A 26160-nucleotide genomic window follows, 5' to 3' on the forward strand; every position below is an offset into this window, starting at 1 on the left:
TCCCCAGCTCTGTAATGCAGTTTCCCAATTTCTTTCTGTTTGTATCTCATTTGAGATTGCTTTCTGTGTCCTGGTGAGACCTTGCGTCACAGCACACGTGAATACCCACTTTTAGGAGCACCCCAAGAGTTACTTCAGGGAAAATCAATCCCTGCATCACCACCCCAGGTAATCTCTTTGTCAGGTTATAATCAACTTACTTTTACTAGTAAGCGTTAAATGAAACCCTGAGAACACTGTCACTGCAATGGACAGTAACAGCAACAACCAGAGGGTGCCAGTGTCACCCTCCCTGTACCGAAGTCGGTGGCTGCATGGACGAGAGCTTTTCTCGGTTCTGCAATACCGACCTACGGGCGCCAGAGGGCATTCCTGGCACTTATATTTCACTTTGGGAAAATTAACTCCCAAGAGCTGTTACCTCTTTTGGAAGGAAACTGAGGTACCAAAAGCTGGCTACAGGTAAACAGTGCTGGACTTCTTGTAAATGCGTAACAGCATCCATCTTTCCTAAGAGAAATGGAGAGTAAAAGACTGTAAGACATTCAGAAGGAAAAGCTCTTAAGGTCTGAGCTTTGTCACTGTATTTTATTACACTACCTTTGTATTTCACTATCTGTACCTAGATTTTTCCCCTACACGCTACCCAGACTTTTCATATAACGTTCTCCACAGGCCTCCTGCAGCTTCCCACTGCACTACCACCTGCAGGGCTTCCTTCTGCAGTCTGTTACTCTCATCTGATCAATACTGGTTTCCTACCCCCCAACCCCAGGAATTGGGGAGGGAGTTCTTCCTGCTCTATAAAACCAGGTCCATGTGGAATCAGCAGAGAACGTGTAATTTCAAGTAGCTGAAAATACTTTGTGCAATGTCTTTAAACAGTGCTACACGCTTCACAGCCAGAGCTGTGCTGCAGTCACTGAGCGGTGATTACATTACACTATCCCCATTCCTTCAGACATTTCAGTGATTAGTGTATCGCATTTACATGGCAAGGTGTTGGTAGCAGGAGAGTGGAGAGTGGCTGCAGAGGTGGCCTCTGTGAGAAGAGATCAGGGGCTGCCCCCATGCTGGACAGTGCTGGTTCCAGACGGCTCCATAATGGGCTGACTGGAGGACGCAGCTGAGCCCATCAGCGAAGCCAGTGGTGCCTCTGTGAAAGCGTATTTAAGAAAGGGAAAACTGTTGTGCAGCAGAGCGTGAAGGATAAGGAAAAAAAGGGTGAGAAACAACCCTCCAGACACCAAGGTCAGCAAAGAAGGAAGGGTAGGAGGTGCTCCAGGCACCAGAGTAGAGGTTCCCCTGCAGCCCATGGAGAGGACCATGCCAGACCACATATCCACACTGCAGCCCGTGGAGAACCCCATGCCAGGGCAGGGGAAAGGTGTGAAGAGGAAGGAGTGGCAGAGAGAAGCTGTTATGGATTGACTGCAATCCCCATTCCCCATCCCCCCGTGTCACTCAGCGGAAAGGACTTAGAAGAGTCAGGAATGAAGGAGTGAAGTTGAGCCTGGGAAGAATGAGGGGTGGAGGGAATGTTTTCACTTTTGTTTCTCACCATCATACTCTATTTTTTAAATTGAAAATAAATTAATTTCCCCAAGTTGAATCTGTTTTGTCCATGATGGCAGTTTGGTATGTGATCTCCCTGTCTTTAGACCCACGGGATAGCACCTTTACTGCTAAACTGTTGTTATCAAAATCATGTTCCACTTTCATTTTGGAATACAGTTTCCTGGAATGAAAGGAGTGACAGGGGCACCTATATCATAGCAAGCATTATTTAGCATGTTGCATCATGTTCTAGGACAATGTAAAATGCCAGCAAGTTAATGCATGGCAGACAGCTGGTATTGACAACCACAACAGTCAGGCCCTTTGCATGTCCGATTAACTGAATTGTTGGCAAATTACCTCCCGATATCCTGAAGGCATGTGATAGCTCATTTCCAGCACAAGGCAATCTTCTTTTCCCCAGATGTCCCCAAAAGACATATGGAGAAACTAACCAAAACTTTTGCAAAATACTGTTTCCTCCAGCTCTCCAAGAGCCTGTCAGAGTCCAATACCGTCTGACCAGGTTCTTTTAGATATTCCACATGTAAAGGGTATAATGTTTAATGTCAAATTTACTTATATGAATATATTTGACATTACATGGGATTTCTGATCTAGCAGTGTGATATAAAGCATCACACCACAATACAAATGTAAGTTACACTTAGCAAAATATAGCAATTGCAGTATGCAGTTCAATCACAATACCAGTATGATCCCCATTACTAGTCTCTATAATATGTTCATTGTTACGACGCTGGGCATCCCTGGTAACTGGGAAGAAATATGTGGGTTGAAGCCAGGTCAAGCCCGTTGCTCTCTTCAGAATGCTTTTGCTAGATGTTTAGCTTTTACACCGTGTTGGGCTGAGCCATGCACACACTCCCCCTATGGTGGTCTGGCTAACTCAAAAGACATGCACACTCAGGGAGAAACATTTACACCACCAGTTGATCCACTCAACTGTTGATAGCTGTTTATATGAAACAAAGTCCACCCTCTAGTTCTCTTTGTGTTGAGATAAAGTCTGTTTCTTTGCATTATCCTCTGAGCTTCATAGGCACATCACCCTTGTCCATTTGCACTGACCATTCTTCCACTGTAGGGTTTTATTCAGTGAGCCACGTTCCACCCTTTGTCAGTCAGAGTCGACATACGCGCGTGGCAGACTTAAGGCTGAGATTTCAGCCAATACCCTACCAAGTAAAATTATACAAAACCCAGCTACTTATTCTTGTGGGTACACCATTTGATACATCTGGACACAAAGCTAACCCATAAGTAAGCAAAACACCAGGTCTGGAAGAGGCTAAAAATAGCTCACCTGACTGGACGGATACAGGATTTCAAGAAAAGAGAAGCAGGTAAGAGGGGGGAGGAGAACTGTGCTGTATGCAAAGCAGCAGCCTGAAGCAGAGATCTACTATGCAACAAATTATGGGCCAGCCAAGAGCTTATGGGTCAGAACCAAAAGGAAGGTCAACAAAAGAGTCATTGCTGTGGGGATCTGCCAGAGTCTGTTCCATCGAGAAGAAATGATCACTTCTTCAGAGAACTGGAAGAAGCTTCACCGTCACCAGGTCCTGCGTCTCATGGAGGACTTTAAGCACCTCAACACCTCATGGAAGAGATACGTGGCCTGGCACAACCAACCAAGAGACTTCTGGAGTGTGTTGACAATAATGCTTTGAAGTTGTGCTGGATAGATGAGTTGATGAAGAGGGGTGCTCTGCTTGATCTGCTACACATGCATATGGAAAAACTGGTGGGTGATGTGAAGGTCAAATGCAAAGTCCTGCAGTAAGAATGAAAAACCCACTCAAAAATACAGCCTAACTGTTGGTTACGCAAGGAAGCAACTTTGCAGAAAAGGATCTTGGGGAGCAGGCAGACAAGCTGAAAACGAGTCAGTAGGATGCACTTACAGCAAAGGCACCTAGTAAAAGCAAAAATGGCCCTCTGTGAAGCACTCCTGAGGTTGCATATGGAATACCCTGGTTTATTTTTCTTCCCTCACTACTCAGTTTAAGAGAATGATGAATGAATTTGACCAAGTACAGCAAGGTACCAGTAAGGCAATTAAGGGGCTGAAGCACACAAGATGCAAGGAGCAACTGAGAGGGCAGTGTCTGCTCAGCCTAAAGAGAAAAAGACCAGGTGAGAGTCTAGATGCTATATAGAACTATTGAATGTGGGTTAAAGAAAAGACAGAGCCATACTCGCCTCACAGGGCACAACAGTTAAAGGGGTAAGATGAAACAGTCAGAAGCTGTAGCAAGGGAAATTTTAACTACCTAAGGAAAATAGTTTATCCACCCAAGAGTGGTCAGTTATTGGAAGAGGTTGCCTAGGCAGCGGAATCTCTGTACTGGGAGAATACCCTGCTTTGAGCAGGGTACTCTGTTATATGACCTCTCCAACCTAAATCAGATCCCCGAGCTCAAAGCATTGCTCACCACAATCCCTCCGGTTAGCATATTGCATCACTGGCTAGCATAGGTGCAATCTGAAAAGGAAGATTCAGTTGATGAATGCTCCCACCCTAGACATCGCCAGTATGAGAGATTAAGGTCAATTTAGCAGCTGCATTTTTTGTTTGTTTTGTACAAGAGTGCAATTTGACTAAAGAAACATATATGGTTAAAAGCTGCATTACCACAAGAGTTAATAGATTGCAAATAAGTATGTATGCTTCTTAACAACAAAACAAAACAAAACATCCAGAAAACTGTCCCCTCTCTTAGATTTGAACAGCCCTTTCTCCAATTTTATTATTTAAAGCAATTACCGAGATGCTTGCTGCAGTGTTACACCATTAGCCCTTTCAATTTTAGGTCTCTCCCTGGCTTCCTTCCCAGGGGGAGGAGTTCTCCCTCCTTCCGATGACACGGTCTCCACAGCAACATCCCTCCAGCAACCGGACTGCCCACAGCCCCGCCGCTGCCATCCACCCGCTGCTGCTTCAGGACCGCAGCGGTGAAAAGCCGCACCGAGGAGCTGCGATGCCGGCAGACTTGAATGATTTGTTAGATGGAGTAAAGAATACGCCCCCTAAGCACACTTTGGGCTAAAAAATGGACAACTCCTTTGTGGAAGAAGTGGCTGCATCACTGGTGAGAGAATTTCTCAGTAGAAAGGTAACTCGTCTCGATTTTCTCCCGCTAGTACAAATGAGAATGACACATTAAAAATGTTAAGTGCTAAAAGATTAAGGAATACTGGGAGGGGGGACTTCTTCTAGCCCTAGAGCAGCTAGACCTGAACCGTAACAAGCCTGTTGGGTAAGTATCTGCACTACATTTCCCACAATGCCTTTTTATTCCTGATTATGGACGCCAGCTTCCTCCTCGTTTGAGAAAGCCTGATTCTTAGCCACACGCGCCTGCAGAACCCAAGATTCTTCTTCTTTTCAGCAGTTTCTTCTTTTTTTTTTTCTCATTAATTACCTATCTTGCTGTTGTCCTTGTGTTTACAAAAGGCATATAAAACTTCCCAGGACATTTAAAAAAAAAAAAAAGGCAAAAGGTAGTGGTTCTAGAGAAACTGGTAATTTTTTTTTGTAATTTTTTTTTTTTTCCTGGTTTTCAGTAATAGCTTGGCAGACAGCAGATTTATCTGGGGGAAAGGGGACAGGGAGAAGGGGGGGTAAGAGGCCACTGTACTTTTCACAAAGTTAATGCTGTAAAGGAAACTTTGGACTATACATAGGTGTGTGGAGTGTGGGATTGAGCAGAAGAAAAGGCACCTTCACATTTCCAGGTGAAAGTACCTACCACCTTGTATTTATGTTAAATCCTAAGGAAATACTGCTGATGTCCAGCCCAGTCGGTCCTTCAGTGTCAGGAATGAGTTAGCTTGTATCAGAAATTAAACAGCCACTGTCTTAAGTGCTACACAGACCTCAATTTTCTTCCTCTGTTTTGCATCAAGTCTCCAAATGCACATTTTCAATGTTTGTGAACAAAGTTGAAACATTTGCCAGCAGAATTTCAGATGCAGAATTCATTATTTGCCATTTACTGCCAGAAGTATGAGAGGCTCGATTCTGTCAGCTCAACTGATTGCAAAGATTTTTCAAATGAAAGACATTTACATTTCTGAGTTGGATATCTTTAAAGGTAAAATTGAATAAAAGCATAAAAAGAAATGGAAAGTCCTGCTGGTAAAACAGACCATACAGCTTACCATAGTAACTTATACCTGAATTGCCACATCTATTTCATACTATATATTCTTGAGTCAAAACAAGGGGCACTGATAATCCTTTGTGCTTCTGCACAAGTGTTCCCCTGCATCCCCCAAATCTTTAATACACATCAGAGCCAACTGTGGTAACGATCCTTTATTTATCACAACTTGCCCAGTTCCCTAAATCTGAGCCAGACAATCCATCTGCGGAAAAATAAATCCTTTCTTGTAACAATAACCCTTCATAGAAGGAATCAGGACTTTCTCTCTCAAAATGGTGGTCTGGTGTTGTACCACTTAAATTAGTTTGGGATCTGACTCTGACATTTCACAAGCAATCAGTCTCTCCCTCCAGAAAGTGAGATGCCCATACATTTTGTCTCTGAAGCGCCCATGTATGCAGACTACAGATTCACAGTAGTTGAGGAAGTCTGAAGACCCCAAACCAGCTGATGCCATGGAGATCTGACTGACTTCCAACCTGAGACTGACCGGAGTAACTTCAACTCATGATAAAGGTTCTGAAACCTGTTCTGAACCCACCAAGAGATAGCATACACCTGATATTCAGACTCTGTAATTACCCATGTCAGAATCACATATATGAAAAGCTGTATCACATCTTGATGGAAAAAGTAAACTCAGTATTTCTGGAACTATTTGAACCAGAAGCCCAGGTATTAGCAGGGGCCTCATACAGACCAGTCAGTCTTATGAAGCTATTCAGCAGCTGAAGTCACCTGAATGGAGGTCTTTTTTTTTCACGTTCGGTAATTTCCATCTCACAGACAACATAGCCACCTTAATTATTTTCACATCTGTGGGCTGTAATAATGCAAAACTGTACCATTAAAGTACAGGTTCTAAAGGTTAGCTTGTTAATAATTACTGCCATCCAGAAGTTTCATATTACATCCAACAAAGTCAAGAATAAAAGATTTAGTAAGTTGTACTGTCTCAAGTACTCTAAAATCTGACACTTTTCCTTTGCAGGGTTTGAAGAAAACCATCACTACCATGGACCGAGAGCTTCCACGTTCTGCACTTAGCATCAATAACAGGAATGAACTTCGAAATGTCCTACATCTGCACTCCTTGTACAAACAGAACAAGGTAAGGAAACAGATCGTGTTCCCCAAAATGTGGTATCAGATACCATGAAACTGGGCCAACCAGATCAAGACTGTAGCGTATGTCCAAACTGGAGAGAACTCAAGCTTGTGTCTGGTACTGCGTTGCTGCAGACACACTGACAGTTCTCTGAGGAATGGAGAGCTTAACATTTAGGTGAGATTGCAGCTCATGGGACGAAGCTGAGAACCTGGCAGTTCATGAACCCTTGTTACAAACTGCAACATCCAATAAACCAGGAGCAGTTACTCACTTTAACACCTTTTCCATCATTAGGGCTAGATTATTCAATTTTGGAAGTACCCATACATGCCCATTTCTATTTGCAACTTTTTGTAAGACCTGGCAGATAAAATTACACTTCTAGCATTTACTATTCTTTGAAATGCAATATAGACAGCAATATTTGATGACAGGGACATCAATGGATAATTTCCACTTCCAGTTCACTCATGACTTAAGGCACCATGATGCTTTTGGTAAGCCGCATGATGCTAATCCTGTATTAAGTCACTTCAAAAAATCTCCCAGTGTAGTTGCATCACTAAAGCAGACATTGTAGCATTTTCTACTTAAGCCTTAAACATCTGTGGTGTTTTTAATTTAATTTTATTTTTTTTAAACAAAATACTCATGTACACAGGACACTTTTCCAGAGTACTCTTGAGAAACAGTGTAATAAGAGGGGTGGGGTGTTGCCCTATAATTACCAGTTATCCCAAGCACAAGAGAGTTCTATAGTCTATGCTTCTCACCAAGTTCTGATAAAATAAACCCCAAATACTGAAGTCAGGTACTAAAACCACTTGCAGTTCATTCTACATTCTTCTGACATTCACCAGGTAACATCAGGAAAGGTGTATTCTAGCACAGCTACCATACTGTGCAATGTTTAGGTACAATGAGAATAAGGAATGGCTGTAACAGGTTGCTTTTTCTGTATCACCCTTACTTCATTTAACACAGCAACACCTTGAAGCTCTTGACATTCTCTAGCTGACATTTTCCAGTTTCCTGGATTGTTTGTAGAGTCACATCTGGGATACACCCATAAGCAGCTAACTCTAGAATGTAGTTAGTATGTTCAGCTACTGCACAGTGTAAAAAGAATATCCTATTTTAGGCTGCAGCAAGATGAACAAAGAGTTTCAATAGTCACTGAGAACTTTTTCTTTTTGGATAGGCCAAGGAGAACCCACTGAAAACTCTTCTTGAAATTATTACTAATTACTTCCTTGAGCACCGTGGGACTTCCAGAAGCATCAGTTCAAGTTCTGCTCTGTCAGTTCCTCAAAGTAAGAGCTCAACATCTCATCCACCTGACTTCTTGGATGAAGATCATGTGTGTGGGAGTGCCACTGTGCTTGATGAAAGCAAAACTCAAGCCTACAGGTACAGTTTTATTTTTCTCTTTGGCCTGTCTAGTAACTTTTTTTAAATTAAATAACGGAAATAGCATTAAAAGTATTATCATTTATACCTTCAGCTACACTACCTTTTATTAATTATCCTAGTAACACATAGCTTAAATTTCCAATTATTAAAATCTCCTATGCAAGCCACTCTTCAAAAATATTATGTTCCCTACCAATTGATAATCTCAATTACATCTTTCAGTCACTGAAGCACATAGAAATCTGAGCTTTTATGCGTTGTAAATTGGAAATACTCAAATTGAAGCAGTCTGATGAGAAACTAACCACATGCACTGAAACTACACATATATTCATGCCTTACATGTCAAAACCAAGGTCTATTATCTTAAATTCAATATTGTTACTAACAGTATAGGTTATTTCCATCTTGCAAAATACCTGAAAACAGCATGTAACCAAGTCTTTCAATTGCATTTATTACTGCCTCAAGGTGGAGTTAACAGCCCCAACTGTGCTTCAGTACAGAACTTTTAAAATGGGCACAAAGGAGTCATTCACCTTCCCAGCCTTGACTCTCAGGGAATTAATCTGATTTTATTCCTCATCCTGAACACAGCATGCTCCAAGTAGCTAAGCCTGAGCATCAGTGCTTGCAAAACCCCAGCAACTCCTTCCTTATAGGGGAAGAAAGCCAAGATTTTGAGTTGATGCTACCAGCTGAGAAGTGACACTTGAAAAGGAGGCAGTGCAAAAGAAGAATTAGCTGCTTCTCTTTTTCAGCTACAGAAGCTTCTAGCACGTTGTCAGTGATCTTCTCTCCCTCTGTCTGATACTATCACACCTCATGCTACCTCAGACCTTGTACCTGCCTCATTGTCTCCCCTTGCCCTAGACACTGCAAGTTGCTCCACTCCCCCTGCGAGCCTCTCCAGTGCCTGCACACCTTTCTTACTACAGCAATAAGCTTCCTCCTACAGAGGGATACACTAACACCCCCGTCTGACAGCGCACAGGAGCACCCAGAGAGTTACTAGACCGCTCTACCCATCCTCCCCATCCCCAACAAAATGGCGACGCCCCACCCCCCGCCCGCAGCTACCTCTAGCCCGCTGTGCGCATGCGTATTGGCAGCCGAGCGCTTCCCTCCCGCGAGGCGGGGGGGGGGGCGGCAAAGTGAGTGCTCGGCTGCTGGCCCAGAGTGGCCCTTCACTGCTCAGGAAGTGGTGCGTTGTGGGGCCGCTCTGCTTTACACTGGAGGGTTCTCTATGGTTCTAATCCTCCGCTGGCGGGACAGACATGCGCAGTGTTGTTATTGAGTCGTTCCCTCCCCCCCCCCACCACACATACATCTGCACACACATAAACGCTCATTATCCACAGATACATGAACGCACAAATTCAAAGAGGCAAAGTAAAGCCCCACAGGCAGAAGCAACATGTGTCGGCGACCAGAGAGCGGGGGGATGGTGTGGTGTTGTGAGGAAGGGCCCCTCGCCAACATGGCACGGGCACCATCCCTCAAAGGTTGAAGTATTCCCCTTCGCTGTCTCAGCCAGTGAGGCGGGGGGGAGCCAAAAATGGTAGATTAAAGGCAAATTGGAAAGCAAAAACCAGAAATGCCCAACCTTTTGTGTGTACGAGCTTGGAAACGTTACCCAACCACACACTGAAAGCTGCCAGCTCTGGAGAGGGCAAAATCCTGTGTTGATGGGCAGGTTTCCATCTAAATCCTGTGTGATTTTGTACCAATTTTCATGCCTTTGTATGCACCAACCCCACCAGTTACGCCTTCCTGAGGTGGGGGAGGCCGAAGTTGGCTGCAGGTGCAAGGAAGGAAAAATGGGCCAAGTGGGTGTGACAGGGGAATGTGGGTTTCAGGGCCTGTCCTGATACAAACCAGTATTTGTAACTGATTTTTCTTTTGAAACCAGCTGCGAATCTGACCCTCAGACACAGGTAGGCGTTCCTGGATGTGTGGCTCCATTTTTCCCCTGGATCAGGTCTTGTCCCAGCCGTGCGGTTCGGCTGCGTTTCCACAGCAGGGCCGCAGGAGGAGGCTGCAAAGCTGCCATAACAAGGACTAATGTGGGCAGGTTGCCACTTTGGTTCAGCCACGTCCTATTTCAGACCACAAAATGAACCGGTGAGAGAAACACCATGGCAAAGCGCAGCTCTGTGATCCTCCTAGCCATTTCCATCCCCTCTGGCCAAGGAAAAATCAGGCATTACCAAGTCAACCAGCTAGTGCCTGAAATTAGCTTTAATTTCAACTACCTGGATAATTTTTAACAATGCTTTCAGGAGTGGAGAGTATAATTAGACAGGTACTCTTCACTGGTTCCTTATTAAAGGGCCTTCTTTCTTTTTAACTTACCTCTTGAAGTTTTTTTTAATGTCTGTAACTGTTAAAACAGTCTCTAAGCTGACACACTGTGCCCTTTGGCAATGAGGGGTTACATGGTCCCAGGTCAGGAGTAACAGTCCTCAGATTTCCTAATGCTACCAGAGACTGATCATGTTCCCTTCAGTTTACATACGCAGCCTGTCTTCACAACAAGAGACACGCTACTTCAAAAACCAATTTTTAACTGGTTAAATAAAAGGAATGTTTTTGTGATACGAGATGCTTCAACTCAAGGAATTGCTTTACTATGAAATAGGATGGACAAAAACATCCTAGAGTGAAAAACAAGTTCATGGACAGTTGTCATAAAGGCAGCTATCATTTTCAGGTTACACAGAATATGAATTTATCAGCTGACACAAAAGAGGTCTCAGTGAAGTGGGAACTACTCAATAAAAGTACTTATATTTAACAGTGATGTAATATTATGCAGACAGTGAAACAGATCCTGATGAAGAAAATTGGGACTTGTCATGATCTCTTACAGGCTCAAATGATGATTTTTTTTTTTTAGTAAGAACATGATTTGTTAAAAGATATTTTTAAGGAAGAAATTCATATTGTGTTGTACAAACGGAGTCACAGATCCAGGTGAATCTCACTTGCATTTCAGAAAAGCTTGTTTATAGCATTATATATGTGTGGGAAAACAGATGCAAACAGTGAACTACACCTTGTGTTGCTTCCTGGAGGACTAGGCTGAAGAATATGGAAGATGTCAAATGACAGCAGTGTAGCAGCCTGTTATCAAGGAAAAGCCCAAATACAAAAATACCTTTCTTTTTGAACTAAAGTAAGTGTTCTACATTTGAGCAAAGAGTGAAAGGGATCAGTAGAGTCAGTCTAAGTTATCTGATAGCAGAGGATGTTAGCAAAAGTGTTAACAAATTTTCAATCTGCCAACCAAGCAGATGAAGAAGGAATGGGAACTGCTGGTGGTAGCTTAGGACCTGTTTGGTATGATATATATAGTTTGCTTTCTGTTATGATATGGTGCATATCAAAATAAGTAAGCATAAGATTAAAGTGTTACACATATAACCAATTGTGACACATAATAATGATACTGAAATAATGTCCTGAAGAACTACATATAGATGTTTAAGTGAAAAGCAGCAGTGAGTACTATTGCTAGATAAGTAACTTAATTTGACAGCACTGCTTTAATTAGCCAAGCAAACGTTTTCATTGATTTCATTGTGCATTTTTTTGCTGTTTGAAGTTTTGCCTTTTTCTTCCTCATAGATATGATGTTGAGAATCCACTAGATAAAATCCTTCCATCCAGAAAACATCAGCACAAAAGTGAAAAATGCCACACAGGGACAATACACAACAGCCACTTACCCTCTGATGGGGATAAGAAGTTAAAAGATAGTCAAGAAGATTTAAAAGCAGCAATGATTTCTGAGGAGCTGAAATCCAACATGAAGGAGAAGCCAAGGCCCAGGTCTGGTCTCATTGTCAGAGGAATGATGGCTGGACCAGTAGCAAGTTCACCAGAGGTGATTTCCAACACTTACAAAATATTTGGCTTGGCCATGGATTTTATATCTAACCTTCTGCGATAAAGTCATTTGCAAATAATGTGAAAATGACTTCTGCATGCTAATCCATTAAATCTGCAGTCTGAAAATATGTGGTAAGTTAGGGAAGTGGTTCTGGTTAATTCAGAAATTCAAACTGTTTCAGATATCACCACTACCTGTAACTACCCCCTGCATGTCTGTGATCTTAGGTTGCAGAATTGCTTTATAAATCTTTTCCATTCTTGATATCTCTTGACAGATGGGATTTTCCATTTTCCTAGGAAAATTGCTTTTTCATCTTAGCAGTATCTACAGCTTTCAAAGTTTTCTTAGCCATGGGTATCTGTTTAACTCAGGTTTTTCCCAAACCCTATATTTAATCAGTAGCAGTTTGGAACTGAAAAGTACTTTCGGTTAGAAATATGTTTCTAAAGTGGTCAGTCAGACCATATTCCATCAGTAAGTATTTTCAAAACACAGTTCTAAAATTCTTGCCTCTTTTTTTTTCCCTCTTGCTGCTTTTATATAGACAGGAACTTCTCCTGTGTAAAATTAAGCTTGTAATAATGAGAAATTGAAATATTTTAAGCATACCATTTAGATAATACTGAAGAGAATATGGAAGTTAAATGAATTAGTTGGATTTTTCTGAATATCTCTGATTGGAAATAGAAACTAGATACCTGTAGTGGGCAGTCTTTCTTAGTTTCCTGAGTTGGGTACAACCCCAGAATTAAGCTTTTAGGAGGTATTTTGTTGACGTTCTTGGGTAAAAGAAAACAGTTTTTAATGGTATATAGCATCTTTAATACTGTTCAAATTTTAAGTGAAAATGTATGCCTGTCATATATTATCATTTTTTTTAATCTGATTTACTATATAACCTGATTCCTAATAACAAACAAATTACTTAGCTCAGAAATTAGCGACAGAGCTTTCCTTTTCTCTTCATGTTTATTTAAAGATGCTCAAATTTTAATCTATGGTTTTAATGGCACTTACTTCTAGGACCTGCAGAAAAGGAGGCTTCCAAAACGATCCACTAGCATAAGCAGCACAGCACAGTTCAAGGGTGAAGAACATGAAGAAAATGAGCTGAGTGTCCCAAGCACTGATCTTCAAGAAAGCAAAGGATCTTCAACACAAGTAAGTAAGGAGTTTGCATCAAAGACTATGTCAAGCTCACACACAAGTTCAGCCTCTGAAAAACTAAGAAACATCCCCAAAGATACAGATGACTCTTTTGCCAAACTGCTGTCTGAAAGAGAGAGGACCAAGACAGAAGAAAGAAAATCAGTTCCAAGCTTTGGTACAGACAGAAGTGAAAAAAGCCTTAAAGTGAGCGGCCCTCACAGACATTCAGGGGCTGGAAGAGAGAAGAGAGAAAGATCCTTCAAGAAAAATGAGAGTCGGTTGTCAGGCCACAGGTAAGAATATTTGTAAGAATATTATACTAAAACATTGAGGAAATCTGATGGAGGACTAGGAGTGACTGAGATATGCCTTCTGATTTCATTGAGGGGAAGAAGCTGGAAGAGGTGAAGATACTGAAAGGTGGAGAAATTTTAAGATTTAACTTACTAACTTTTGACATCCCAAACCACTGAAGACTCCTTTCTTGGTCAGTGGAGAGAACCTAGAGGTGCTGGTTTCTCTTTACTGCTTCAAAAGGGAGCTAGTTACAGGTTCAGACTTAGACCATTTAGACATCTAAGCAGTACAAGTGACTCCCACCTGTGAAGGTCATCTACAGTGTTCCACGGAGATGTTGCTTGCTCCTTAGGAAATAGTGTTGATTACCTCTAAATATTGCAGTAGTACATCCAGAAAACCTCAGAGGATAAAATTAAGGAATACCAGCCAAGTGTACACATACGTCCACATGGTTCAGTGCACTGCTGTGTTGAGATACTGAAGCCATGCCCAAGCAGGCTGGTTTAGCTACCAGCACAGTGCTGTACCATGCAGAGACACTGTGCTGTGTCTTTGAAGCAGGACAGCCCGTGTCATTGCAGTATTTAGACTAAGCCCAGTTAGCGTCCTCATGATGCTGCAGCCACACAGCTCCTGTGTCTCAAAGTATTTTATTCAAAAGTTAGCTCAGATTTTTTTTTTATTGTGCTGCATTGCTTCACATTGATAGAAAAGGTTTAGAAGAGCCTGCTTCTGTGACCTCCAAATATGTATTTTTGGCCTTTCTTTGTCTTATATTCTTAATTGATTTGTTCTGGTTTGTTTTGTGGTGGTTTTTTTTTCTGTGCAGAATTTGAGAAGAGTGGGAGGCATGGGATTTTATTTATTCGGGGGTTGCTAAAGCAGTAGGGCCCAGACTGCCACATCTCAAAGCTTGCTTTGTAGTGGGGCTGTGACTTGGGTTGGGTTTTGAAATGCTTCAGGTTGAGTCATCCATCAGAGTTTAACCAGTCTGGAATTCTGAACTGCTGAAGATGCTCTAGGTTTGAGCAGTGCAATGCAACTGTGCCCTGTCTGTGCATGTATAAAATCTGCATAATAAAAACTGCTGCCTCATTATCTAGCACTTCCTGTCAGCAGCTCTTCAACAACTTTAAGCAGGGGGTGATTATCACTCTGCCCATACTACAGATGGGAAAACTGAAGCAGGTAGAGAAACCTGCATGCTACACGTCACACAGCAGGTCAATAATATAGTCATACATAGGGCTCTGGCACCCTGAGTGTTGGTCTTGTGGTGCGCTCCCAGTGCTAGAAGTGAGTGTGTGTTATTGGCAGAAATATTTTCAAGTTTGTATCACCTACTGCTCCACAAACTAAGGCACATGCCATTACCCTTTCTGCAGGCCATAAAGTAGTATTTTTGTTTTACTAAATTTAACACCAGCGAGGTTTGTTGCTTTTTTTTAAGTGCTGAAAATCCTCATTAATATGCTAAAACTGCAATCACAGATTTTTTTAAAATTATTATTACTATTTTGTTTTCATGTTTAATTTCTTATAAATCTTGAGATGCAGTGTGTTAAGGCCCTGTTGAGATCATGAGGAAGCAATGATATATTAGGTTTCTCCACACTTACGGTATGGGCTGTGGGAGTTCACAAACTGGGGATCTACTGGAGCTGCACATGGTCCAGGAGTGGCACTTGCTTCCTGTCTGGAACCAAAAAGTGACTGAAAATAGCCACCAGCATTATGCAGTTACTTATCTGTGTTAGCTAACTTCATTTGTAAAAGATTATTGAGTAACGGGCCAAAGTACTACAGTCTTAAGTCTTAAAACCCACAAGAGGTCAGTTCTCCATTATGTAATGTACTAGAAAGCCGAGCTATGTCAGATAATGGCTGAACCCAGGTAATACAAGTCCACCTGTTGCTGAACTGGAACTCGTTGGTGCCTGCAGATCCACCTTTGATATTTTGCTTCCAGAAGGATTTATTAGGCCTTTCATGACTCCGTGTGGATGCAGAGAGCCAGCTCGTAAGTCACTGTGGAAGCAAAAGCAACAGGGTCTGACTCCATACAACTCTTGTTTCATATAGCTTGACAGATTGTGTAAGGTAGTGCTAACCCATCACATGAACAGGTTGCCCAGAGAGGTTGTGGATGCCCCATCCCTAGCAGTGTTCAAGGCCAGGTTGGATGGGGCTTTGGGCAACCTGGTCTAGTGGAAGGTGTCCCTGCCCATGGCAGGGGGTTGGAACTAGATGGTCTTTAAGGTCCCTGCCAACCCAAAGCAGTCTATGATTCTATGATCCTTTCCAGTTTCAGGATGGTTTATTACTTCACGCTCAGCATTAATTGAGGTAGACAATACAGCTTCAGCAGGCTTTTGACAGCTCCCCAACAAAGCTGAGAAGAGTAAGCGTATTCCTGGTATCTGATAATCAGTGAATATATAGTACATTATTTATGAGTGTCAAAGGCATATTGGACTGGTTAAAATTCTTTGGGAAGACTGCGTCTGACCAAGAAATGTCTTGTGCTAACTTCACTCAGCTGTAGTTGGACGTGCTGACACTTCCCAACCTTATGCAGTAATTGTGGAGGAAGTAGAAACGTAGAAGCTGGACTGAACAAGGACTGCCCCAGTGCACCATTTTGTGCAACGTACTGTGGTCCAGTGCTCCATTGCTGTAGTAAGTGGTTTGAAATAGATTTCTTCCTGCAGAGGACTGGATTGGTTTCAGCGAGAACAGAAGAGGGAGCTATTTCCTAAGCAGAGTCCATGTGATAATCTGTTTCCAAAGAAAACAGGGACATTCCTGCCAGATGATTTGAGTTAAAGCCAGTAAAGCATTTGAATTCATGCTGAGCTCTGAGCTCCTGAAAACTCACACTGAAATCAGCAGGACTGCTGATACTCCTGAAGTTAAATGAAAGTAACAGAGAGTGGAAGTGAGACTACAGATAAACATCAACCATTACAATATAAGGCCTGGCTCTTGCAAGACTTTTATATCCCCTTGGCCAAATCCTGCAGTGTTTGAGAGCCTTTCAACATTTGGCCAGAGTGCTTGAGCATTTTGAGGCACTTGAGGCATGAAAAATTACAATGTAGGAGTGGATATTTGTCTGGATTCTCTTGCATTCTCTGTTACTGCTACCTGATGCTCCTGACATAAATACTAATCTAAGTATTTAGATAAGTAGTTGAAAATCTCTGTAGGATTAACCACAGCTAGTTCATTCACAGGCATCTGCAATTCTGGTTTTGTTTCCCATAGAAAACTAAAGACATACAAATCTTATTTTTCCTTCCATTTGCTGCACTTTTTCATTCTCTCTTCTCATATGCAAAAAATGCTTTTGTTGCATACAGGCTACAGGCATCCATTGTCTACCTGTGAGGAAAAAATCAAGCAAAACCACTGCCATGCTTCAAAAGACAAGCTGAATGTTATCGAATAAATGCTTACAAACTGAGTGGGCAGAAATACCTAGCTATAAAAATATCTTGGGGAAATACAGATCCACAGTATTTTGACTCACACATTTTAATGAAAGAAATGATCATGCTTTTTTTTCATTAACTATCTAATTCTTAGCTACTGCATGAAGTGTGTGCAGCAGGGTAACTGTGTCAAGAGGCCAGATTTGTGACTTGCTACTTCAATCTTATAATATCAACATGAAGTTAGACCTCCAAGTACCATATTTCACAAAAAAAAGTTTGTCCTCAGTAAGAAATGGAGCTTCTGTCTTTGTCCAAATAGGTACTATTTGCTATCTTGACAGTGAGGAGGCATTTGGATTTCTGTGATGACCCAAATTAAATGCTTACCTGTAAAGAGAGCTGTGTAATTCAAGAGTGAGCAGTAAGTTTTCCAAAATGACAGACCAACACACCTACCACAGATAGGAAAAAAAAATGCAAATTCATTTATTTGCATTGCTATTGCTGCAATTCCTTGTTTCTTTTTAGAAAAATGGAATCAAGTTAGTGAATCAATCAAATGGAGACTAATGATACAGATGTAGTCTTTGCTTGTTTGTTGAACTATTGCTGAGACCATCTGCTTTCAAATTCAGGTAACTCTAGTGATGGTTTAAAAGGCCAGTGCTTAACTGCAGTTATTACCTAATTGCTCATAACTGTAATAAAATACTGACTTTTAATAGAAAATCGCTTGTTGTGTTTTCGGTATACTCCAGACTTAATGTTGATCCCCTTGCAGACATACTGTCATTACATAGTGAGGGCACTTCATTCCTTTAATCACAGAAAGATAGACGTGAAGAACAATTTGTTCACCTGCAGCTTCATTTATTTACGTAGTTCCTGGTAATACAGTGTCTGAATTCTTCCCCAGAAAAGGGAGAATAATGATTGCAAAGAATTAGAACAAAAGGATTATCTTCTTCCTTGTATTACAGGGGGAACAGAAATTTTTGTTCTCTTGGGTCAATGATAGCTCTTTATGACATGATTGTATTCTTTTCTATGTCACTAGGAGTTATTCCATAAAGAAAGTATAATATGCTGTAGAGTTTACAAACCTACTCAGATGTAATTGTGAATGCAATCGATATGCCTTTTTTTTTTTTTAATTCCTTTACTTTTAATTAATCCAGAAAAAAAAGCAATATATAGGTGGCAGCAAATCTTCATGTATCCTCAGCTGTAAGCAAACAGCAGCTAATTTAGTTTCTCCATCACAGAATCATAGAATACCAGGTTGGAAGGGGCCTCAAGGATCATCTGGTCCAACCTTTCTTGGCAAAAGCACAGTGTAGACAAGATGGCCCAGCACCCTGTCCAGCTGAATCTTAAAAGTGTCCAGTGTTGCGGAATCCACCACTTCCCTGGGGAGATTATTCCAATGGCTGATTGTTCTCATTGTGAAAAATCTTCCTCTTGTGTCCAGTTGGAATCTCCCCAGGCATAACTTGTATCCATTACCCCTGGTCTTTTCCATGTGACTCCTTGTAAAAAGGGAGTCTCCATCTTCTTCATAGCCACCCTTCAAATACTGGAACATGGTGATAAGGTCTCCCCTAAGCCTTCTTTTCTCAAGGCTGAACAACCCCCATTCTGTCAGCCTTTCCTCCTATGGCAGGCTTCCCAATCCTTTGGTCATCTTTGTGGCCCTTCTCTGGCCCCTCTTCAGCCTGTCCACAGCTTTTTTGTATAGCGGGGACCACAACTGAGCACAGCATTCCAGGTGTGGCCTGACAAGCGCTGAGTAGAGTGCCGTAATGACTTCTTTATCTCTGCTGGTGACACCCTTGTTGAAGCAACCCGGCAGCCTGTTGGCTTGCTTTGTCGCAGCAGCACACCATTCGCTCATATTGCGCTTGTTGTCCACCAGGACCCCCAGCTCCCCTTCCAGCCGGGTAGATCCCAGCCTGTGCTGCACTCCTGGGGTAAGTTTTCCCAGGGGCAGGACCTTCCAGTTGTCTTTGTTGAACTTCTTAAGATTCTTGTTAGCCTACTCTTGCAGCCTGTCCAGGTCTTCCTGCAGGGTGCCTCTCCCTTCCAAAGTGTCCACTTCCCCACTCAGTTTGGTTTCATTGGTAAACTTCATCGGGGTACACTTGATCCCATCATCCAGATCACTTACGAAGATATTAAGCAGCGTTGGGCCCAATATCAATCCCTGGGGGACCCCGCTTGTGACAGGTTGCCAGTTTGAAAAGGAGCTATTTACCACCACCCTCTGGGTGAGGCATTGTGTTTTGTTTGTTGTGCCATATATGTTGTGGTGTTGGTAATGGTAACTGTGCTGGTTGCTGGAATCTGTAGGTACAGGAGATTATTATAAGGACAGTATTTCAATCTGAGTTTTAAACTTACTTTTCTCAGGAGTTGGTTTTCTGACTTTTCATATTCCATGGCTTTAGCTTTTAATAGTTTAGATAAAATGCTTCAGTGGCCACAGTACATTTCTTTTCTGCCTAAACTACATAATAGTAGTGCAATCATAAATATATGAAGTAAATAAGGAAAGGTAAAGGTTTGCTTTGACAGAGAAATCATGCAGCAGAAGTAATTAACAGTGAATCAGTTCGTGATATTTTCCTATGTGACTTTATCATGCAAAGGTAGATTGTTGATGAGTTTTCTGATTGTATAAACTGATACAATGTATACAGCACTCCTAATATTTTACTGTAGAACCTTCCATTTTAAGAAAATGAAAAATGTTTCTCCAAGAACATATGGAGACAAATACATAATCTAGTATTTGTATATCGATATCAAACTACACACACACACTTGTATACAGAATTATGTCAGTAATTCCTCCATACTCCTTCATAGAAATTTCATTTAACTTAACAAGTTAAAAATGACATTTATGTCTCAGTGCCACTTCAGTGGAGAATTTGAAACCTCATCTATCCTTTCAGGTCATTTTGATGCTGCTGTTTATAGTTCATTCTCAAAGGAGTATTTCTCACTGTTCTCCTTTTTGCTGAGTGCTCGTTCCTCTCAGTAGTGTCAGTTTTGTGAAAGGCACAAGCAAAATGTGGAGGACTCACTACTTTTTAATTTTTTTATTTTGAGATTTTCAAGAGAATAAAAAATAATGTTAAAAAATACACAATTCAAGTGAATGATTGAAGATTCCAACTAAAAAGTTGCCCTATCTGTAGTTATGATTTTGTTAAAATGCTGCAAGTTCCACAGGAACTTGGGAGAGACGATGTTGAAGGAACATATTCAGATCAAAGGTAGCAAACTATTAAAGACTTTCCCAAGTCTTTTAACCTGGGCAGAGCCTTAAATGGCAGTGAGGAAAGGTTCTCTGCCACTTTTAATATCTTGAGGCAGGGTCAGTCCTCCCTTGAGCAAGGGGGTTGGACCAGTTGACCTCCAGAGGTCCCTTCCAAACTCAACCATTCTGTGATTCTGTGATTCTCCATAATGCTGAATCCCCTACAAAAAGCAAGTATTTATCACTAAACTGAGCACACAGAATAAAGAATGGGGCTTTATAGTGGAATGGAATTCACGACCTTTAGGAACTGTAAAAAAATAAATAGCTGTTGAAGTTGATGCCTGACCTTGGATTAAAATTTTTCTATTGCTTTTCCAGAAAGACCATGGTGAATAATAAGTTATTTGGGGAAGCTAAATGGTGTTAGAAGGTCAAGATGTCCCCATGTTTCACAGCTTGAGCAAACAAAATTGGGGAAAGGCGAGCAGAAGCACTTCTCACAGCAGTTGAGAAAGTTCTTTTGTCTCAGCTACAGAGACATACTACAATTGCTGCTTATGTAGCCACTGAAGTTGAAGTGCTCTCCTAATTTTCCATGTCCTTTAATTCTGTCAATGTAAGGTGTGATAGGGATGTGGAAACCCTTTACTTCTCAGCTGAATAGTTTCTAAATGAGTAATTCTGAGCTGGCCAGCTGCGCTCTGACTGGGCAGTTCTGCAGTGTAGTGGAACCACCTTGTGCTGAGTTAGATGGGCAGATACTATCTGTAGACCTCAGTTTCACCTCTGGTAGTTAAGAAGAAGAACATATTACGATGTTTGAACTTCTAGTTTTCATGTGTAAAGCCAACCACCCTCCCTCACCCAATTAAAAGAAAAATAGCATAGAAACTAGAATCAGAGCAATGAAAGAAGAAAAAAGTGTAAAACTGGAATCAAAGACCCAGGGCAACTAAAGGACTTAGCAATCAGGACCTGAAGTTAAGGATATCTTGCCAATTCCATAGAACCTAAAAGGGAATGGCTATCAGACAGGCAAAAAGAAATAGGAATATCATTACATCAGAACAAAAATTTCCTCCTGCCATTAGTGAACAAAAGGATACAGCAGTGGATCCCATTGTCCAAAGGCAGAGATCTATAATACAATTTCAGGAGCAAGGAAGATAATTGATTCTCCACTCATCCTTTCATTGTGAACAATCACCCTACTTATCCGGTTCTTCTAATTGTGTCTGCCATACCCTCCTTTGCTTTGCCATCAGTCTTGGCTACAAACTGAATGTGAGCTAGTGGTTTCCTTTCAGAAGTCTGCCAGTACAGATGGATATTTCAGACAGTAAGGGCTATTTTATGACTGTGTAGCTTGGCTTCAGATGCCTTTTCCAACCAAAACCTAAATATCTCTGATGCACTTCATCTCCACCACCAGGAAAGCAAGCGCCAGTGAGTTCAGAGCCAGAATTTCTCTTCCTGCAATAGTCTCTCAGCTAAGTTTGCCTTAGCTGGGCACTCTTTAGTGGTTCCCAAAATATCACTTATTATTTGATAATAAGCCTTTTTCTAGCAGTGCTTTGCATTCTAACACAAATAGGGTAGGGTTAGTGAATTGCCATAGATACCAAGTTCCTTAGTGGAACATTACTCATATTTCATAGAATCTTAGAAATTACAGATGGAAAAGACCTTTTAAGGTCATTTGTTTCTATGGCAGATTATTCATTTCTATATATATATATATATATATATTTGCTGTAATACTTTTTCCAGGGTTTTGTCTAATCCAGTCTTAAATTACTCAGGTAACACCTCTCCCCTGAGAATATATTCCAGTGTCTAGCGTCCTTAGTCTTAGGAATTTTTCCCTTATATTCACCTTGCATTTGCTTTTTACTGCCCTGTTATCCGTAGCTAAAGTTGGTTTTTGACTGATCTTTCTGTTCCTTGCTACATATTTGCCACTGTTAAAATACTTTTATATAATTTTCATGTTCATTTAGACATTTTTCGTCTAAAGCTTATATCTCCTGCTTGTATTTTTATCTTTCCTGCTCTGAAATTTTGCTGTTGTTTTTCTGTTAGGTTTTACTGATTTGTTTTATATTTCTTCCATGTAGTTAAGGGCTGCTCTAACTCTATTGCACTGTGAGTCTCACTAATACGGCATAAGAACAGTCACCGGCTGCTCAGGGCATGATTCTCAGCACTATAAAATCACATTAGCCCATATTTCACTGCAGTTTATCACAGGCATATGCCTTCTTACTTTCAGTTTCAAGCACATTGAATGCAAAATGTCTCCTCAGTGTTTTAGTGTGTTTTTCTCCAAATTGGCCTTTATAGTAGAATTATGAAGTCAGTCTAATCTGTGGTAAGGCAATATGTGTTCCGATAGCAAAGGTACTTCCCTTCAACTCCCTGCATTTCTATGTAAGACTGACAAGGAGCGAATGGCTTTACTTTGCCATCTGAACCACCTCTGGCTTTCTTCATCCTGAATGGAGATGAATACAGGTGAACCCATTGTGTTACTGAAAATTCCTGCCTTTTCCCTTTCATATGTTCCAACAAAAAGTCCCTGAAAATTCACTTTTATGGAGCTAAGAGATCCTTAGAGGAAAACAAAGTACTAATCTTCCTCAAAGAAATCCTTTAAGTCCTTTAAAAATATGTGCAGGGTTTTTTGTATTCTTTTAGATATCTGGGACTTTCAAAATAATATTTTTAAAGTGTTATGGTGCTTAAAGGATTAATACTCATGCTTTCTGTTATTAACAGGAATAAACGAGCTTATTTTCTGTGTGAGGACCAAGCCTATACCTGTCAGTTATACATGATTGAAACCTAAAACTGCCAAGATCCTCTCACACATTTTTATCCTGCATCATTCCTGGCCACACGCTGTGCTGATTTACATTAGAACATTGGCAGAGAATGTTGGCCATGAGTTTCTGAACAAGTCCAGAGCAGGATTTGACATTCCCTCCATCAGCATAAGCAACAAAGCAGAGCACAAGCAATCCAGGAGGTTTCTGACTGCACTGATGATAACTTCCTGACACAGGTGATTGAGGAATTTTTTCCTGTGAGGGTAGAAAGTAAGTACCTCGATAGCCTATTCTGTGAAATGAGGTCTGAGCTCAGATGGCCATATTGTTATAAACTAGAGCCTGTTTAAAATCAGTCAGAAAACCCCAACTGATTTCAGTGTATGCCAGCATACTCAGTGACATGCAGAGTGTATGAGCAATGTCTGAGAAATTCGTTAAATTTTTCCCACTATAAGAGGAAGAGGATGTATTGGGCAATGGTGGCATTTCTGGGAAACAGGAGTTTAGTCAGAGTGCAACACTTCAGGCAAAAGAACGGAAAAGAATGCAGAGTTGGAGCAGCCTAGTAGTAAATTACCTTTGCATGTTTCCTTCCATCTTTGTCAGTTTGTGATCTGTGCATAGCACCAGGCATTGTCCTTAAGCTGCATGAAGAAGCACATGGCGTCATCTCAAGCTTTCGTCAATGCTTCGGTGTGGCTTTGTATCCAGGAAGCACAGTAAGAATAGTGCAGTCGGCACCTTCCCTGAGAGACTAACCAAACCCTCCTGCAGTGTGTGCAGCTGCCAGTCGGGGAATAAGTCTTTATTTGTCTCTTGCAATTGGCAATCAGAAGAATGGCTGTCAAACAAAACGGGGTCATCTTTGGGGAATATGGATTTAACTAGCCTATATACAAAAACAGAGAGAGAGAGATACTGTAGTTGCCAAATCACTCAGCAGTGAAAACCTTCAAGTATCTTGAGTTGCGTAACACCTTTTATAACATAATGCTTGGACCGGAAAAAAGAACCTAAAATAAAAGTAACTTTTGTGACTTTTGTTTTGTGCCAATGGATTTATGGCATCAGAGCCTTCGACATAACATCTGTGTGTGCTGCCATTTGCCCTTTTAGTATTTTTCCAGCACTCCATAGGAAGAAGCACTTTGCAATTACTGGAAATGGCAAATGGCTTCTGTATCATTTCTTTATTTTTGGAAAGGATGTAAAACTGGAAAGGTCCAACCCATTGCCTAAAATGCATTCAGTCATTTGAGAATTCGCCTTGTTCATGCAAATACAGAGGGAGTCTAGATCTTCTCAAATGTAAAGCAAGAACAGACAGTATACATCCTATTTTGCTCATAGAGCTTCACACCATTTCCTTTCACTGTGTCTATATACGAGCCTTGGGGGGAGCACAGTAGGAAGCAGCATGAGAAATTACCCACTCCTTAAAAACAATCAGTTGTTTGCAGGTAGCACAAGGAATTTTTGTCCCCCTATGTGTTAATCTCCCTAAGACTACTTTACCAGGAGGTAAAATCTCTCTCTGCAGTATATGTGCTTACCAATAGGCTGTTATCTGTATTCACCTTTTTTTATAAGAAAATGAGATAAGAAAACTGCCCCACTCTTCAGTGTAAGCTTTTGTCGTCTTCCAATTTAACATTTGATATTAGCTTTCAGGAAGATAATTTATTTTGCTAAAATTCATCAGGTTACAGTGGTTTGGACTGTTAAAAATCTGAGGTTTCTGACAGGAATGTAAGGCCACAAAAATTCTACATCCTTAAAAATAAATGTCCTAACAGTTGAAGGCCAAAACCAGTCAGAGTGGGTACTTTATGTACGACAAACAGAATGGAGGATTCTATTCACCTCCACTGATATGAACTGATTGAGCATTGAAGTCTGGGAACCCTTCTCAATGCTTTACGTAGAGTCTCTTAGCTGGTGTCTTGTAAGCACCTTTATATAATGGAATCAATGGAATGGAGTTTTATTTTACTGATACCTGTTTATTTTGCTGGCAACTGTTTTGAGTTGCTGAATGTAATGGTCAGTTCTCACGAGTGGTACTGTGCTCCTTGAAAATTCCAATGTGGGAGTGTTGCACTGAAAAATCTTTGATAGAGTACAGTATGAATAAAGGAGCCACACTTACATTATAGTCAGTCTGGTTTTATAGCTGGAGATAAATATTCATTCATTGCCCATGAGAGCATTCTGTTCAGGTCAGCCCAACTCATCATGTAGTTCAAACCATCTTGTAGCTCAAGCCGTGATTATAATCATACTTTTTTTCATATGCAAACCTTCTCAGCAAAGATGTAGCTTTCTCCTGAATTGTCACTACAGTTAATAAAATTCAGCAGGACAAACACAGATTCGTGTGTGAGCTTATTAGAAATGACCCTTTCAATGGCAATTTTTTCATTTAGCTTTTTTATATCTGTCAATGAGCCATCTGTTCATGAATTAATTTTTCATACTGCTCATGTGCCAATCAAATCAGATGCAGGTTTTAACTAAAAAGGAAATTTGGAGAAATTAAGTGTATGAGATCAGTTACCTTTGTCAACCAGACTTGCAAGCATGGCAGAATTTGTATTAAATCTTCTTGACAAGGTCTTTTTCCCATAGAAATATATTGCCTAGTATTGATTATGATCCGTTTTCTTTGCATTTTTACAAATGCTTTTAATAATTCTGGTTTTATATTTTTGCCCCAAAGCAGTGGCAAGCTGCATCGCATATAATGGCCTTGTTTACCTTTTTGCAAATAGCAACAGAGCCTAATTTTTTTCTTACCTACTCTCCAGATCTTACTCCCTATACTAAGAATGTCACATATGTCTGTATATGGCATAACAGCAAAAGACCAGAGGATTGACTTCTTGGCATCCTGCTGACACTAAATTATTATGCAGAAAAGGTATATGTCCAGTGGAAAAGCTGGTGTAATCAGGCAGTGAAATAAGTTTTACCAACACAGTCATCTTAAAGCCACCGATCATC

The 26160-nt window shown here is 41.0% G+C and overlaps 1 protein-coding gene across 1 annotated transcript in view; it reads left to right on the forward strand.

Moving 5' to 3' along the window:
* The first annotated feature begins 4580 nt into the window (after positions 1-4580).
* FAM188B (family with sequence similarity 188, member B) overlaps positions 4581-26160 on the forward strand; it is an 80576-nt gene continuing 58996 nt past the window's right edge. Inside the window, exons 1-5 of the mRNA XM_010561253.1 lie at positions 4581-4697; positions 6742-6861; positions 8063-8271; positions 11905-12163; positions 13196-13614. Of these exons, the coding sequence (XP_010559555.1) occupies positions 4635-4697; positions 6742-6861; positions 8063-8271; positions 11905-12163; positions 13196-13614 (1070 nt within the window). The 5' untranslated portion in view covers positions 4581-4634. The remainder of the gene's footprint in view (positions 4698-6741; positions 6862-8062; positions 8272-11904; positions 12164-13195; positions 13615-26160) is intronic.

This window comes from Haliaeetus leucocephalus, unplaced genomic scaffold, assembly GCF_000737465.1.
Source record: "Haliaeetus leucocephalus isolate CR32 unplaced genomic scaffold, Haliaeetus_leucocephalus-4.0 Scaffold0, whole genome shotgun sequence".
Classification (NCBI taxonomy): Eukaryota; Metazoa; Chordata; class Aves; order Accipitriformes; family Accipitridae; genus Haliaeetus; species Haliaeetus leucocephalus.